At 35.0% G+C, this 16,886-nt stretch overlaps 2 protein-coding genes across 2 annotated transcripts; one reads left to right on the top strand and one right to left on the bottom strand.

Annotated features, from left to right (window-relative positions):
- The first annotated feature begins 4,510 nt into the window (after window positions 1-4,510).
- Window positions 4,511-6,201, top strand: LOC110929814 (peroxisomal 2,4-dienoyl-CoA reductase). The gene is made up of 4 exons (XM_022173003.2): window positions 4,511-4,793; window positions 4,945-5,104; window positions 5,194-5,366; window positions 5,706-6,201. Exons 1-4 carry the CDS (start codon window positions 4,608-4,610, stop codon window positions 6,081-6,083), a joined length of 897 nt encoding a protein of 298 aa, XP_022028695.1. The 5' UTR covers window positions 4,511-4,607; the 3' UTR covers window positions 6,084-6,201.
- On the bottom strand, window positions 6,096-12,793 carry LOC110929813 (ATP-dependent zinc metalloprotease FTSH 12, chloroplastic). Its single transcript, XM_022173002.2, has 19 exons — window positions 12,186-12,793; window positions 11,914-12,098; window positions 10,842-11,074; window positions 10,497-10,774; window positions 10,345-10,422; window positions 10,020-10,262; window positions 9,786-9,926; window positions 9,523-9,690; window positions 9,324-9,436; window positions 8,470-8,686; window positions 7,862-7,933; window positions 7,648-7,767; window positions 7,441-7,557; window positions 7,176-7,352; window positions 6,961-7,080; window positions 6,795-6,869; window positions 6,591-6,698; window positions 6,411-6,491; window positions 6,096-6,317 (listed from the first exon to the last, which is right to left on the bottom strand). Exons 1-19 carry the CDS (start codon window positions 12,588-12,590, stop codon window positions 6,240-6,242), a joined length of 3,009 nt encoding a protein of 1,002 aa, XP_022028694.1. The 5' UTR covers window positions 12,591-12,793; the 3' UTR covers window positions 6,096-6,239.
- Between the last annotated feature and the right edge of the window lie 4,093 nt (window positions 12,794-16,886).

The raw sequence follows: 16,886 nt of genomic DNA, 5'->3' as shown, positions 1-16,886 counted from the left end.
CGAGATTAAGCTATAATCACTCAGTCAAATCTCGAATTAAAAATACCTATAAGTAGGTAATTATGTGGGTAATAAACCCTTAAAAGGGTATTCTCAGATTCTCATTCTAACTATGTCAATTGTCGGGTCAAAGCTTACTTTAAAAAGTCAACAGAATGCTTAATTCCAAATTAATACATAATTAGCAATGTAGGATTCTTGCAACCTTTTTTGTCATTAAAATAACTTGGTAATTAATATAAGAACATGTCTAAACATGTTCAACTTGACAATTTTCAGTTTAGGCTCGGTTTGGAACCGAAAGTCGCATAGTTTGACTTATGCTTTGACTTTCAGTTCTGACCCGTTTAAGCCAAGTTTAGGATTGCCTTAGAGATTCTTTTGGACCTATTTTCATGTTAGTATAACCCTTTGTGATTATACAACTTGGTTCATTAGACATCTAATTCATATGCATGTTTCCGTTAATTGCTTAAATGTTGACTATTATGCCCTCTTCACCTTAAAATGTGATTTTTGAAAATATAAAAGAGTAGACACCTTAGTTACTAATTTATAAGCTTGTACTTAAAATTTTACATCAGTTTGAGGTTTAGATTAAGAGTTATGCTCACTAGCTTAATTAGAAGCATTCTTAGTAATTAATTGGCGTAATTAGCATATAGCCTATCTAAACCCAAATTTTAATATCAAATTTTTACCTACTGATATAAAATAATATTTTGGGATTTTTGGAGATTTTTATTTATTTTTAGGCTGAGCATAACTTAGAGTTTAAGCTTATTTCGGTTATTGTCGGTTTTGCCCTTTTGGGCTATAAAATGAGTTTTATAAAACCTTTTGACCCCTTTTTCTACTGATTTATTATGTTAAATAAATTATTTTGAGCCTTCTGGAATATTAAAAATATCAGCTTTCTATACAAAACCCGGAAATGGCTCCAAATCGCCTTTTTAGGCATTTTTACGACATAATATGTATCAAACTAGTTTATATATATATAAGGGTTGATACCTACTAATAAATTCAGTAAATTTTTATATTATAACAGTAAACAAAAGTTTTAAACTCAGGTTTCCAGTTTTGACCTTTTAGGCTTATGTGAAATTACCAAAATGCCCCTACGGTGCATAAAATGGTTATAATTAATAAATTTCACATATAAATGATACCCTACTGTTATAACTTATTAAATTAAGTATATTTACTAAATGAATCAGACCTGTTACTCAGATTATAAATTAAACTCTTTTATGACCTTTTAAATGACCAAAATGCCCTTATGAGGCATAGTTTGTGTTTAAAATCATTTTGAGCATAATAGGAGATATCTTACTGATATCACAACATATTTAGTGCATATTAACTCAGGAAACTTGCATATGATTCATATGGTTACCCGTTACGCGCTTTCGCGTTCGGATTGGCTTATGTAACTAGTTTACACATTTTAACCGAAACGGGTCAAACCATATCATTATTCTCTCAAAATCCAGAATGTGTTTAAGTTACCCATATTAAACAAGCATGCAAGCTTGTCGGGTCAAAACCACATTCTAAACCGGTCTTCGCCTTACATGCGATTGAACCGTATTCTTTCTTTAAAACTAACCGGTCTAAGCTTAGGCTAAATTAAAGACCCGTTAGGATTCTAATAGGTTATTATAAACCTTCGTTCCAGAATAGGAGATCCAGTAAAAGATATTTGCACTTGCTTATTGTGATTTGTATTTGCTCAGGTAAATACTTTTAACTTATTTTCCCTTATACGGGCTTGGGGTACGGCATATAAAATACCGCTTGGTCGGGCATTTGACCTTAATCGATTAATGGTTAAGTATTATCAAGATGACCCGTTTAAAAATTTGTTTTGTTTGTTTAATGCCTTTGGGAGTTTAATGACCATGTCCCGGATATCCTTGGCATCATTCATAGAATGGCCACGACCTTAGCACACGGGTGTAGGCGTACACCCGTCAGTGCATTTACATTTATCAAGGTATAACCGCTAGTTTCCCGCCGCGGGACTATACTATGTGGTGTGTCTATTAATCTTTAACCCGGCATGAACCGGGCTACTGGACGCAAAATAAACATGTAATTCTTTACAAGAATTATATTCAAATAATTATCCCAAGTTATAAAAATCTTTTTGTGCCATTTGCATTCAAATCAATTTTAAACCTTTTCAAAATGAGTCAGTTAAATTGTATTTACCAGTGCAAACTGACGTATTTTCCCAAAAAGATTAAGTGCAGGTACTACGCGTAATAGGCTGGCCTCTCCTAGCATCAAATAGAAGTCTCGCAAGCTTAGATGCCAAATTCTGTTGAACTATGTTTCCTTTTTCTTTTAATCCGCCTGTTGATCTGTTTCAACTACATTGTGATACTTAAATATTACAATATTTATTCGGTTGAAATAAATCTATCTTTTTGCTTCCGCTGTGCATTTTAAATTTGTGTTTTTTGACTATGATGATATCAACTACGTCACGATACTCCCCACCGGGCCCACCAGTGACACGTGGAAAATAGGGGTGTGACATTCAACCTTCTTCTTTGGCGACATAACACACCGGCGGCGATCAGTGTCTCTCCGGCGACATCTCCTCTTCCGATCATTCTTCTCCTTGTCGGATCACAACAACCACAGCCGCTATCTTCAGATCAGTGGAAATGCCGGTCTTTTGTTGGATAATCCGCTATATCATCCGCCACACCAAAGGTATAATCGGCCAATGTTAGTTAATCAGGGTCAGATTTAGTCATTATCATGTTATAAACAGGGTTTATGGTCTGATTTGGTTCACTGTTGGTTTTTTTACAGTTGACCTGACGATGAGCTTATCAAGCTCATCTTTGGTGGTCCACCTGGTGGTCTCTGTGTTTGGGAGGCTTGTCCTCAACTTCCATCTACCACCGGAGAGTTGAGCAGATGGATGTTTACTCTACTAGTTATTTAGCTTATGTGTAATATGTAGGTTAACTTAACTTAATCGAACCTTTTGTGTAATATGTAGGTTAGCCTAACTTAACTTATTTAGCTTTTGTTGACATTATGTTTGATAAAAATTAGGAGCACACTCATGTGCATTTGCAGGTTGTAGGCACAAGTGTGCTTAATCAGTTTGGGCATAACACACACTGGTTGATCAGAGTTTGGGCATAACACACACTGGTTGATCACATTTTGGGCATACTTGTGCTTAATCAGATGCATAGAACACAGGTTGTAGGTTGGTACTTGCTATGATAACTTGCTATGCTACTTCAGGTTGATCATGTGCATGTGCTTAATCAGTGTGCTTGATCATGTGCATGTGCTTAATCAGTGTGCATAGAACAGTGTGCTTAATCATGTTGCTTAATCATGTGCATTTGCAGGGTGTAAATAACACATAGCAATAGACTGAAGTAAATAACACATAGCATGCACAGGTTGATAATGTGCTTAATCAGTGTGCTTAAATAACACATAGCAATAGACTGAAGTAAATAACACATAGCATAGCAATAGCATAGCAGGTTGTAGGTTGGTACTTGCTATGATAACTTGCTATGCTACTTCAGGTTGATCATGTGCATGTGCTTAAGTTCTAAAATGACACTGGAATGACACTGGTTGATCATAGTTGCTGTATGTGCATAAGTTCTAATCAGTTGCTGAATGTGTTACTGATTAAGCACATTTTAGGTGCAGCAGGTTGTTAGTGCAGCAGGTTGTTTGAATGAGTTACATTTTTGGTTCATATTTGAACACCTTATAGAAATAACTGATATTTGATATAAATGTGAACTAAGTGTATTAATATATCTGCAGCAAGTATCGGAGTGTGATTTGTTCACATTGGACTTGCAGTTCTTATAACAGATGCATAGAACAGGTTCAGAATTAGTAATTTACCAGTTTTGGAGTCTTTGCTTGTTAGGTTTCACATTTTTGAACAGGTATGATTGTTAGGTTTCAGATTACGTGTTCAAAAATCAGAATTAGGTTTCAGATCAAAGAACAGGTTTAGATTTTGTATTATAGAATCATAGAACATGTATTTGATTTTGGCGGGAAGGGTTTTGGAAGTTGCAGGGGGTAATGTTGGTAACACAAAGTACAGGGGGTAATAACAAAGGATAAATTAGTAATTTACCAGTGGGGGGTAATTGTGCGACTTAACAGGAATGTTGGGGGGTAAAATGTAAGGGTAATATAGTCATTTTAACTTAGAGTTAACAGTTCTGTTACCCATTTTGACGCCGGGGGGTAAAATTTCTTTAGGGGGTAGACATACCAATGACCCTTAACCTCAGGGGGTAAAATTACAGCTTACTCTATTTATTAATTTTTTTTATTTCTTAACTATTTATTTTTTGTTATATAACAGTTGTAATAAATTCACAATAAACTTGATTGACTTTAGACCCAAGAAAAGAAAGATATCGAAATGACTTTAATGTAAAGATCGGCTGATTTAATTAAAAAATTAGCAAAAAAAAAAAGAATTTTGTTTTTTGGTGAAGACGTGTATTAAAGAAGTACAGTGGTTTGGTTGGTTGGTGAACTACAGTGACTTCTTTGCATCAACATTTTCCTTTGATTCCAACACGACAATGGAGTCGCCATTCAAGCCGGACATTCTCAAAGGCAAAGTAGCCCTGTTAACCGGAGGAGCCTCCGGCATCGGCTTCGAAATCTCCACACACTTCGGCAAGCATGGCGCTTCCATCGCCGTCATGGGCCGTCGCAAAACCGTCGTTGACTCCGCCGTCTCTTCCCTCCAGTCACTCGGTATTCCGGTACCCTTCTCAACCCACTATTCAATTTTCAAGATTTGCTTGTTTCTAGTCTCCTATCCCTTATTTCAATCTAGGGTTTCAACAAAGTCACAAACTTTATCATTAAAATGAGTTAATCCATCTTGATTAACATATGATTATGGTTGTTTAGGCTGTCGGTTTTGCGGGTGATGTTCGCAAGCAGGAAGATGCAAAGAGAGTGATAGAATCAACTGTTAAACACTTTGGAAAGCTGGATATTCTTGTGAATGCTGCAGCTGGGAATTTTCTTGTTTCGCCCGAAGATCTGTCTCCGAATGGCTTTCGAACAGGTTTTGTTCGTTTTTCGCGGTATTTTATCTTAGAATCTATAGTCAAATAGCTTCATTAATCAGTGTTTATACGTTTCTGCTGTGGTTAGTAATGGATATCGATTCGGTTGGTACGTTTACTATGTGCCATGAAGCACTTAACTATCTGAAGAAAGGAGGACCTGGAAGAAGCTCAGATGATAGTGGTGGGATGATACTGAATATCAGTGCCACCCTGCACTACACTGCTTCTTGGTATCAAATTCATGTGGCTGCTGCTAAGGTTATATACATAAAGATTCTAAATTTTTCATGTATCTATATATGGGGGTCGGATCAAATACAAAACAATCTTAACCTAGGAAGCGTAAGAAACCGGGTTAAACGATATCCGATTGACCTCATTTCAGCGGCATTGGAACCTTCTTGTCGTATCCTATTCAAATACATACAGGGTTTAGCTTTTAGGGTTTATAATATAGATTTTAGGGTTTAGCTTTATGGGTTAGAATTAGACTAAAATGAGAGTTCGCTTGACCCAGTTTCCTACACTTCCTTGGTCAAGGACATTTTGTACCGGATCTTTACCCTCTATGTATGTTTCTTTAATCTTGTGATATAGGCTGCAGTGGATGCTCTTACAAGAAATCTGGCACTGGAATGGGGAACGGATTACGATATACGCGTCAACGGGATTGCACCCGGACCGATAGGTGACACTCCCGGCATGAGGAAGCTCGGGCCAGACGAGATAAAAAGCAAGACCAGGGAGATGATGCCTCTTTACAAACTTGGAGAAAAATGGGATATTGCGGTTGCAGCCCTCTATCTTGCATCAAGTGCAGGTAAATACGTGAACGGGATGACCCTAGTTGTTGATGGAGGACTGTGGTTGAGCCGTCCACGTCATCTACCAAAGGAGGAAGTGAAAGCGCTTTCTAGGGTAGTAGAAAAACGCGCTCGATCTGCACCGATCGGGGTACCTAAAAGTAAACTCTAGAAAATTGAAGTGTGATGAGAACAACTATTGGTATTGATGTAATTTCCCGAAACGGATTGTAATCGCTCTAGCTGTTTTATCAGTTAAATAAATTATGAATTTGAAAGTATACAAAAAACACTGTTCCTATGGTGATACAAAGCTGACTTTTGTTGGTCAACATCTGTGAAGAGGTGCCGCGTAAACATCCAGTGGTTGGTATCTCAAACGGTCATTGTGAGGCAGTGGCTCATCCTGTGAGAACAAACAAACCAAATTTAATAACGGCATTACACGACTACTGAATTAAAATATCGATACGCTAGCTAAAAAATATATGATACTTACGTCGTCTGCGTTTACTTGGAAAGGCTTAACAAAATCTTCGAACATCTGTGGGGACAATTGCGCTATTTTTTCTTTAACTTCCTGAAATCATCAAATTAAACTCACTTTGAGATGTAAACCTAACGTAATTTCAACCAATTGTTAATTTTTTTTTTTTTTTAAACGACATGTAGAACATACGAGCCCGGTGATTCTTGAGTTCTCCAGTAGTTCATTTGAAATCAAATCCAGTATGTGCCTGTTGTCCGTCAATCCTTTCATTGCAAGTTCTTCCGTCTCTTCGATATACTGCAACCCAAATCAGAAAATTATTATTAGGTAACGATAACAAGTCGCGTATAATCGTATGTTAATGACTGATATAGGGGCGAAAAGCTATCGTACTCTTGTCAATTCACGAGTGAAGAGCTCTGAAACTTCAACTGTCATATCAGCAGGAATTACGTGCGGGTCATCCCACTGAATCAAGAGGGCAAGCAAATGACTTAACAAAAATACGAGTCGAACGATATAGGATGATCAATCAAAGGTGATGATAAATCTTAAATACCCTGTATTTTATAAGTTCTCCATCGGTACTATCTGCTCTATTGGCCAATCCCACTCTGTTCGTCAATGTAGCATACCCTAACCTTGAATTTCTAGGGCTTATCACCATTTCTCGAGCAATCTAACAAATAATCACATGTTATATTCCAAATTCAACAAACTAATGCGGTTATTAATATTTAAAAGAAAAAAAAACAAAAGTCAAATATACACCACCTTTGTAATCTTTTCTAGATCATCAACTCCACCATCGGTTATATCGTCACCAAAAACAACACGTTCAGCACAACGCCCACCATGAGCAACCACCATTTGCATCATCATGTAGCCAAACGTTGTGTAACCTTGGTCCACCATATCTTCTCTAGGGTAAAAAACCGATATTGCAGTTTCCTGCTCAAATGTGTTAGCTACTTGAAGCCGTAAAAATATATAAAATTTAAACATCAAACACTTCGTAAAACTAATTCTAAGATCATACCTTACCACCAGGTAATAACTGAGAAAACGCGTGCCAGTCATATTTAGGAAATAAATGCGCCAATAAAATATGACCAGCTTCATGTACTGCCAACAGCCTCTTCTTTTCAATAGATACCTGTCACATTTTAACAACATGATTAATGACCAAATTACCCTTCCAAATATGCAAGATTTTCATAGGCCAAGGGGGAAAAACGAAGCGTACTCTTTCTTCACATTTTTGTTGCTCTTCCTCGGTCAAAAGCACACCCATTCCCTCAAGCAGCTGCTTATCTAATACGTCAACAATATCTTTTTGGTATATTTTATTATGTCCTTTTCTCACCTGCATACCATTAATCAATCAATAATCATCTTGTATAATTATTTTCGCATTTCATATGACGAAATTAAGTTAATGTTGAAAGAGTAACCCTTACAGACATAATTCCAGCTTCGTTGACGAGATTTCTTATATCGGCCCCAGAGTACCCAACAGTGCGGAAGACCAGCTGTACGGTTTTATAACAGTAAAATTATCTCATAAAACCAAAGCCACCACATAAAAATAGTAAAATGCCATTTTCATCCCTGAGGTTTGGCCGGTTTTGTGACTTTCGTCCAAATGTTTGTTTTCCGCATATGGATCCAAAAGGTTTGAAATCTTTGCCATTTTCATCCGGCTCGTTAACTCCATCCATTTTTCTCCGTTAAGTCGAAGGTATTTCCGTCTTTTTTGTTAACTTAAAGGGAAATTCGGTCTATTTTACTTTATGTACAAGCATTTAGCATAATGTACAAGTAGTCAAAAGACTGAGCTGCCCTTTAAGTTAACAAAAAAGACGAAAATACCCGACTTAACGGAGAAAAATGGATGGAGTTAACAAAAGCAGGATGAAAATGGCAAGATTTCAAACCTTTTGGATCCATATGCGGAAAAACAAACATTTGGACGAAAGTCGCAAAACTGGCCAAACCTCAGGGACGAAAATGGCATTTTACCCTCAAATAAAACATAAATCCATGAACATGAAATTCCTAAAATTACCTTCCCGAAATCAACATCTTCAGCAAGTTGCTTCCCGGTACTATGAACACCAAAAATTTGCACTCTTTGCTTTGCATCGGGTAAACCGATGTACAACCGGCGATCAATACGTCCAGCACGAACGAATTCTAGATCTAATTCATCTGGTCTATTTGTAGCACAGATGAATATAACAGCTTGTCTTAATGAAAATCTATCAACCCCGGTTTTCTCTTTTCTGAAATTCATAAAAAATAATATGTATCAAAATCCTACTTCTAATAAAGGATTCCAATATGTCACTTTCTCCTTTAATTTATTATTAATATTAATATTAATACATTAGATTAATATATATTAGATTATATCTAACTAATACTTTTGATATATAATCTTTATCTTTGTTTTATTTTATTTTATATTTCGCTTATTTCTTATTTATTAATTTTTTTATTTCTTAACTATTTCTTTTTTTTCCGCTTATTAATAACTATTTAATATTTCATTGATTCAACTACGTGTAACACGCAAGTTTCTAACCTATTAACAAATAAAAAGAAAAAACAAAGTAAAATGCTTTAACTTGTGTAATACACAAGTTTCTAACCTAATAATAAATAATACATCAAAGTTCATTTTTTTCAAAAACATATCTTGACGACTGTGTGTTAACTGATTACATTATATTTCTTCAAGTCGTGTAATACACGTGTTTATTCAGCCCGTGCAATACACGGTTTTTTAAAGATGTAACTTTTCTATTACTTGGTATATAAAACAATATTTATTCAACCCGTGTAATATACGGGGTTTTAACCTAGTAAACAAATAAACAAATCCAAAAGAATAGTGCTCAAGATGTTTTAGATACTAACTCTCCATCAAGCTGCGTTATCAATGCGTCAAATGTTGATCGCCTTCTTGGATCTTTTCTTGCATGTCTTCCGGCAATAGCATCAATCTCATCTACAAATATAAAAGCAGGAGCCTGCAGAATAAAAATAAAAACCTACGTTATTACAAGTTTCATATACCAATTATTAAAATTAAAAAAATCTAGAAAAAACATTTTACATTTCGCCTTGCAACCGAGAACATTTGATTTATTCGCGCAGCGCCACTTTTTTCGCTATCTGTGAACTCTGCGCCAGAAGCAAAAACAAACGGCATCCCGCTCTCCTTTGCTAGCGTTCTTGCAAATAGCGTTTTCCCAGTTCCCGGAGGTCCTGATAAAAGTACTCCCTGCCACATGTAATTAAAACTTTATAATATAACACGCCTGTACATTTACAGTTACGCTTTCAAACGTTTAATCATATAAAAGAAATAAAAATTACCCGAACAAACTTCACTTCTTTTTCATAATATTGCATAGGATTCCGCATGTAAATCATTAATTCATCCAAAAGATCCCACACATCTCCCCCTAGCACGACATCCTTATACATCGACTTTGTGTCATCAACTTCTCTAACTGGCTGCGGTTATAATTTAGATTTTGACGTAAAAAGATTAGCCGTGAAATAGGGTAAGAGAGTAAGTTTCATATAAAGATTAAAACTTTACTTTACCAAGATAAAGTTCTCAGCATAAGCCATATCAAAAAGCTGATTGTACTTCTTATACAGGAATCTTTTTGAAGTAATGTGTAAAAGCATTAACGATTCCCGTAAAAACCACAAAACCAAAATTCCAGGAAGTAATGCGATTATAAATTTTAATAAGTAATAGCTTTGCTTCCTTTGAAGTAGATCAACTTCAGCTCCCGAATTTGTGATCATTTCAAACAGGTATGGATCAAGTGGCATATCAACCTACCCAAAAAAAAAAAAAAAAAAAACCAAATCATTCGAATTCGAAAAACTAGTCGTTAGCGTATTGAAATATGAAGCTTACAATATATTCTAGAGGGAACCCTTCATTCATTGTTACGTATAATGTTTTCAAATCCTCAGTAAACACAACAGCAGCCACCTGCACAAAGCTTTATATCATCAAGATTTGAGTATTCGAAAAGAGAAATCTAATAAAAAGGTCGAATATTTGACCTCAGAATTTTGAAGCTTTTCAAGAAAATAAGTGTAAGGCAGTTTAGGGCGGTAACGCCACCATCTTTTCGATATCCAAAGTGCTCTAACGCCTTGTGTGCCTTCGGCTTTCGCTTTTGCATCTTCACGAAAGCTTTTCTCAACCTCTTTCATGTCAAATTCGATTGCGTATTTCGCATGAGATTGATCTAACTGTTCAGCTAATTGCTCCTTTTTAAGTATATCTTTCCATATTTGCAGCCTTTCTTGCCACGTTCCTTTACTTTCTTGATTACCATCTGACAACATTAAACGGTCAGATATCTTCGTAAGCATTAGATATAATAAAGTTATGCACAGACTAACCTGAAAGTCCTAGTTCTTCTTGGAGTTCCTTCTTATCTTGTGTGTTCAATTTCGCATCATGGTCAATGATTTCTTTCACTTTGTTCTTATAAGCTGCGGCATCGTCGTTGTCGTCCCATGCATTTTCTCCAACGTAAGAAGTGTCTTGAATAAGTGTTCCTTTGGGTCCTTCGATGAATTTCTTCATTTTAAGTCCTTTCGGCATTGACTTCCTCCATAAACCTTTTTTATACCTTTGACAACCAGCATGACCGAAGTCAAACACACATGTCCAAGTACCATTATCGCGCTCAAACAAACAAACCCAATAAAATCGCACTTATAGCTTTTCTTCACATGCAAAGTATAGTGTCTAGATAAGCAGATAACATAGAGTGTGGCACCATAAATCAAAGGAAAAATTACAAGTTTTGTCCTTTATCTTTATACCACTTTTCAGGTGGTGTCCTTTTTAACGAATGTTGATAGGCGGTGTCCTTTACTAGGTATTTTGTTGCAAGTTTAGTCCTTTACACCCAACCCAGTTAAAAAACCCTGTTAATTATTGGGTGTAAATGACTAAACTTGCAACAAAATACCTAGGTAAATGACTAAACTTGCAACAAAATACCTAGTAAAGGACACCGCCTGTCAACTATTAACAGGGTTTTTTAACTGGGTTGGGTGTAAAGGACTAAACTTGCAACAAAATACCTAGTAAAGGACACCGCTTGTCAACATTCGTTAAAAAGGACAACGTCTAAAAAGTGGTATAATAATAAAGGACAAAACTTGTAATTTTTCCTAAATCACAACAACAAAACAAAATGTACTAGAAAAATAACAATAAACTACCGACGACACAAAATGGTGAAAAAACTATAACAGTAACGGATAAAGGAGCAAATCGACATGAATAAGGTAGCAAAAATCCCCCAAAAAGTACCTATACGCTCCCCTAACAAGTCTATACACCAAGACTGTGCGAAGGCAAAACTAAGGCTAAGGCAACCAAAATGTAGCTAAGGCTCAAATCAAATAACTACTCCCTAAATTATGCCATAATATACAGAAATTGAAAAGCATCACACACCTCTCAATATTAGCCGGAGACGGTTCAGGGATCAATGCTTCCATATATGCCTCAGACACTTCCTTTATTTGACGATTACGAAACGGAGCCCGAACAGCCATAAATATCCTTTGGCATGAAACAAGCATCACCAACAGATAGATTGCCAACACACCTACTCTTGTAGGATCCCAATTATTAACATCCTACAAAAAACATCATTTTTCCCAAATCTCGGTTAACCGAAACACCAATGAACTCAATTAATCACAATTCAGGTTAAAAAAAGATACCTTCCAAAGTTCCCACTCATTCCAATTCTTGAATTCAGTTTGAGCTTTCAAGAAAGAATCTTTAAACTCACCCACAACCCCAGAAACCTTAACATTTACATCTTGCAGATCAACCCCAGTTTCTTTCTTCAAAGAATCCCCAAAATAGTTTAACAAAGCCTCCGAATTTCGACGAATTGACTGCGAGAATCGGGTCCAAGTCGACCCGTTTTCCGACCCATCTGGATTAACGGAAGCATAAACGCGGAAAATGGGTTTTCTTGTTTTGATTCGATTGTAACGATGAAGTGGTAGGAAGACAAGATTTGGGTGGGTTTGATTCAGCAGAATGAACCCTTTTCTTGAACAAGAAGAGGGGTGTGGGATAAAGAATTTGTTGGGTCTGAGCTCTAATTTAAGATCCATTTTGGGTTTTTTGTTTAGTTGTGGATGGGATGAAGAAGAACCCTAGTGGGAGGTGGCAGCCATTGTAGGCTCCGGCGTTAAGACCGGCGGTGGTGTGATTGAGGGTAAGGGGTTTTAGAGGTTTATCTTTGTTGTTGTTGTTGTTTCACTAGCGCCAAAAGGGATAAGTCGGAAAATCGAAAGTTTTACTTTTAGGTTTGTGTAACAACAAAAATGCTTCTTGTGTATTTCATTATTTGTTAGTTACATTCATTGTGTTGCGTTGTGACGGTGACGCCTTAGTTGTTTAGAGCGGCGGCACGTTATGTGATTAACTATATGAAAACATGTGTTATGACGTATCCAATCTAACTTGGTGCAATCTATATAAGCATTGAGGTTACAAAAGAAATGGAATCGAACCCGGGTTGGTTCGTTTAGTGAGGGTTTCACCTAACAACTACATCACCCTTACCTTTGCTCAAAACTTAGCAACGTCGAATTTATATTGTCGAATGAAAACGTATTATATTTGACCTAACTCGTTCCCGAACATAGTTTACGTTAAAATGTAGATCAACCAAAAACGTACACAAAAATAAGTATAAAAACGTATTATATATTACCAGACTCGTTTCCGATTTTTTTTATGTCGAAGAATGAATTAGAATCATTTACGTTGAAACATGAATTTATACCGAGACGTACATTAAAATAAGCACGCAAGAAAATATTGTTTTTTAGTTTACGTCAAAACGTAGACCAACTGAAAACACACATAAATATAAGCATGAAAAAACATTATAGTTGACCCACTCGTTTTCGAAAAACTTTACTTTATACGGTCATGTACATAATAATAACCACGTGTGAAAGTAGTTTTCCCTTTTTAAGCTAAAGAATGAAAATACGGGGTGTAAATTTGAAAAGTTAGAACTCAAGGGGGTGAAAATGACAGCTTATGAAGTTCTTAGAAAGTATAAAGGAGTATAAATGTCAATTGTGAAAGTTTGGGGGTTCTTTGTCAGTTGTGAAAGTTTGGGGGTTGTTTGTGTCGGTGGCATAGGCCACCGGCCTTTAGTTTTTAAAATAGTATGTGGCTCTACAAGACTAGATAGTATATGTGAATTGGTATTAACTAGGATTTTATCAGTCGCGCGTTGCGGCAATGTAATGCATCTTAAAGAGGTTGTTAAGAGGTAAAGTAAATTAATATGGATTGTTTTAAGAGCGTCGATGCAAACATCCAATGGATAATCCAACTTATCACATGTTACGTCGCAGAGTGGTAAAATGATAAAGTAATTCGAATACATAATGTATGTATTATATTGCCAAAATCTTACATAATTTAAGAGACAAACAAAAGATAAACAAATTATAACATATCACATTGTATGTAAATAGTGATATATCCTGAACCCTAAACACATTGTACGTTACAAAAAGTTAAATACGTTTAAGTATTATATTACATAAATCGTAAACCTCTTGTGCTATATGATATTCGCCTTTATTAATCATCCATGCAAGCCAACTATAAAATTCGTTTTTGGACTTCTACTTGAAGTTGAAAAATAAGATTTTTGTGGTTTCCTTGCATCGATACATATTGGCCTCCATTAGTGATTGCATCATCCCATACAAGCCAATTGTCAAATTCATTTATTGGACTTTCACTTGAAGTTGAAAAATGTGAATCTTGCGGACGAGTAAATTTAGTTGTCAATTCCAATATAACATCCATCACATATTAATGAAATGAAACGTATATTGAGTGTGATATGGTTCAATTGTTTGAAGGTTGCAGACAACAACATTAAAAACAAATGTAAAACAACAATTCCGATACAATTTTAGCAAACAAAAAAAAAAGAATATAAAAAAGACAAACCTTTTAAGGCAGATGTCATCTCCGTCTCTTGAAAATTAAGTTGCCAATTCCAATATATCATCCATCACATATTAGTGATTGTATTTAGTTTCCACACCTCATATCAAAAGGTTGCCAGTAGCAACATTAAAGTCATACATTAATACACACTATTCATACAATTACATCATAAATAAGTCGACAAATGGTAATAAGACAAGGAAAATTAATTTATATTAGACAGTTTCACAATATGGGCTCAGAATTATATCATAGTCCATGTAAATAACAAAAACGTACGTTCCTTAAACATTTTAATTAACTTTACAAAAGTTGGTCAAAAAGACTCTATTAAATCATCATTGTCAAGGAATCCTCATAAAATACAAAGCATATATTAGTTTGAAAATGGTAAGTGTATGCCAAAGTTGTGTACCTATGTCAACTAATAAAATGACGATCAGGCTAAGCTATCGACCAAAAAGCCGGTTGAATGTGACTATCCCTTTTTCTTTAGCAACATAGTAAATGATTATTATTGTTGCCTCGCAAAAGTTGATGTTCTAATTAAGAATGAAAACTACAAATAAGCAACAACTAAGTGCAAAACATGAGTTACCAAAACTAACCAAAGCAAAAATGAAAGATTAAAAAAAAACAGGTTAAAAAGATCAATGTTTTTAGATCCGGACAGGACCGGCCGGTTGGACCGGGAACCAGAGGTTGAGCCGGTCCGGGTCATGGTATCGGGTCGGAAATGCATTGAACCGAAGCTGTACTGGCGATCTGGTGGTTGGACCGGAAAACCGGCCGGTCGGACCAGTTTTTGGAAGGGTTGGACTGGTTTTTTTTATATATTTTTTCAGATTTAACCCTATTAGTTTTTATAATATTTATGATACCTTCCGGAGTTCCGGTTCTTACGTCCGGTTCGACCCCATTGAACCGATAAGAAGATCAGTTCGACGTCCGATCCGGTTTTGAAAACATTGAAAAAGATGACTAATGAGTTGGAAGCAAAGATGGAAGGTATAGATTATGTGGACGAAATGAATCAAACTCTTGTTCTCGAAGAAAATAATGATATGAAGGGTCATATATAATAGCCAGAAACACGTCGAAATTAACTATAATAACCAATGCCACGCGAAGATACATAATACTAAGGTATATCTGTCATGGGCCATGGTTGTATGTTGCGTGTGTCACACCATGGCGAAATGTGTCGGGGCGTGATTGTGATTGTTCATAACTCATGACACCATTTAAAATTGATGTATTTAATCATACCAAATTAAATATTAAATACATGAATCAAATTGTCTCAAACATAACATGACATAAAATAATGGTTTATTTATTAAAATAAGTCTCATGCGCTCTACGTTTTCATCATGCTTGATAACATCTCAAACGACATCTCCTGTATCATGTATATAATAAAAAGTCAACTGACAAGTTAGTGAGTAAACATAGGTTTTTAGTACATATAATAAGAATAAAATAGCGAATCATAAGTCATTGATATAATTCAAGCATGTATATATAAACGAATGCAATGATCAAACCTTTACTTACAAGAATTAATAAGTATGAATAAAATCAGTTTCGATATCCAAATGCCTTCAACAAGGTCAATAATTTGGGCGAGTGTCAATCCAATGGCGCTATTATCTACTACTTTAGGCTAAGTTAGTTAATGATCAGAGCTTGAATTAAGACTCAAGCTCCCAAAAGAATAGTTTAACATATAGCACAAATTAACACATAGACATATAATGAATTCGCATAGTTTGAATAAAAAGAATTAAGAATTTAACATGTATATATGATACATCCTAAAATAATAAAATGAAAAAAAGGGACTATGAATACTCACATATTGTAAAGATATCAGAATACAACTTAGCACAAGTTGTAGCAGTTTTCAAATAAATTCTAAAAATTATCCTAACAACATATACAATATACAAGTATGAATAAAATAAATAAAACAACTACAATGGAATAGAAACTCCTAGATTCATATGGCTTAGGGGATTTCTAATTTATGTTGATATAAATGATTTAAGTGTCAAAAATATGTAAATATAAATAATAACAATTCATATTTAAATATAAATAGTGAAATAAATATAGTTGTACGATTTTGACTAAAAATATATAATATATTTATCCTAAAAATAAAAATATATTCGAGTTCGACAAAATATTATATAATATATTTATTCCAAAACAAATATATAATATATTCTAGTTTTGACTAAAAATGCATGTAAGTATTTGATTGATAATTTCGTTAATATATAAGTTTAAGAAAATGGTTTTGACTACAAGTATAAATAATACAAATTATTTACTTTTAATGGTTAGGTGCTATAATTTGTAAAATATAAAGAAAATGCTTATTTTAAAAATAATCATTTCTAAATAATATGCATGAC

Source organism: Helianthus annuus, chromosome 3 (assembly GCF_002127325.2).
Source record: "Helianthus annuus cultivar XRQ/B chromosome 3, HanXRQr2.0-SUNRISE, whole genome shotgun sequence".
Classification (NCBI taxonomy): domain Eukaryota; kingdom Viridiplantae; phylum Streptophyta; class Magnoliopsida; order Asterales; family Asteraceae; genus Helianthus; species Helianthus annuus.
Note: the sequence above shows the minus strand (reverse complement) of the source record. Positions and strands in the feature narration are given on the sequence as shown.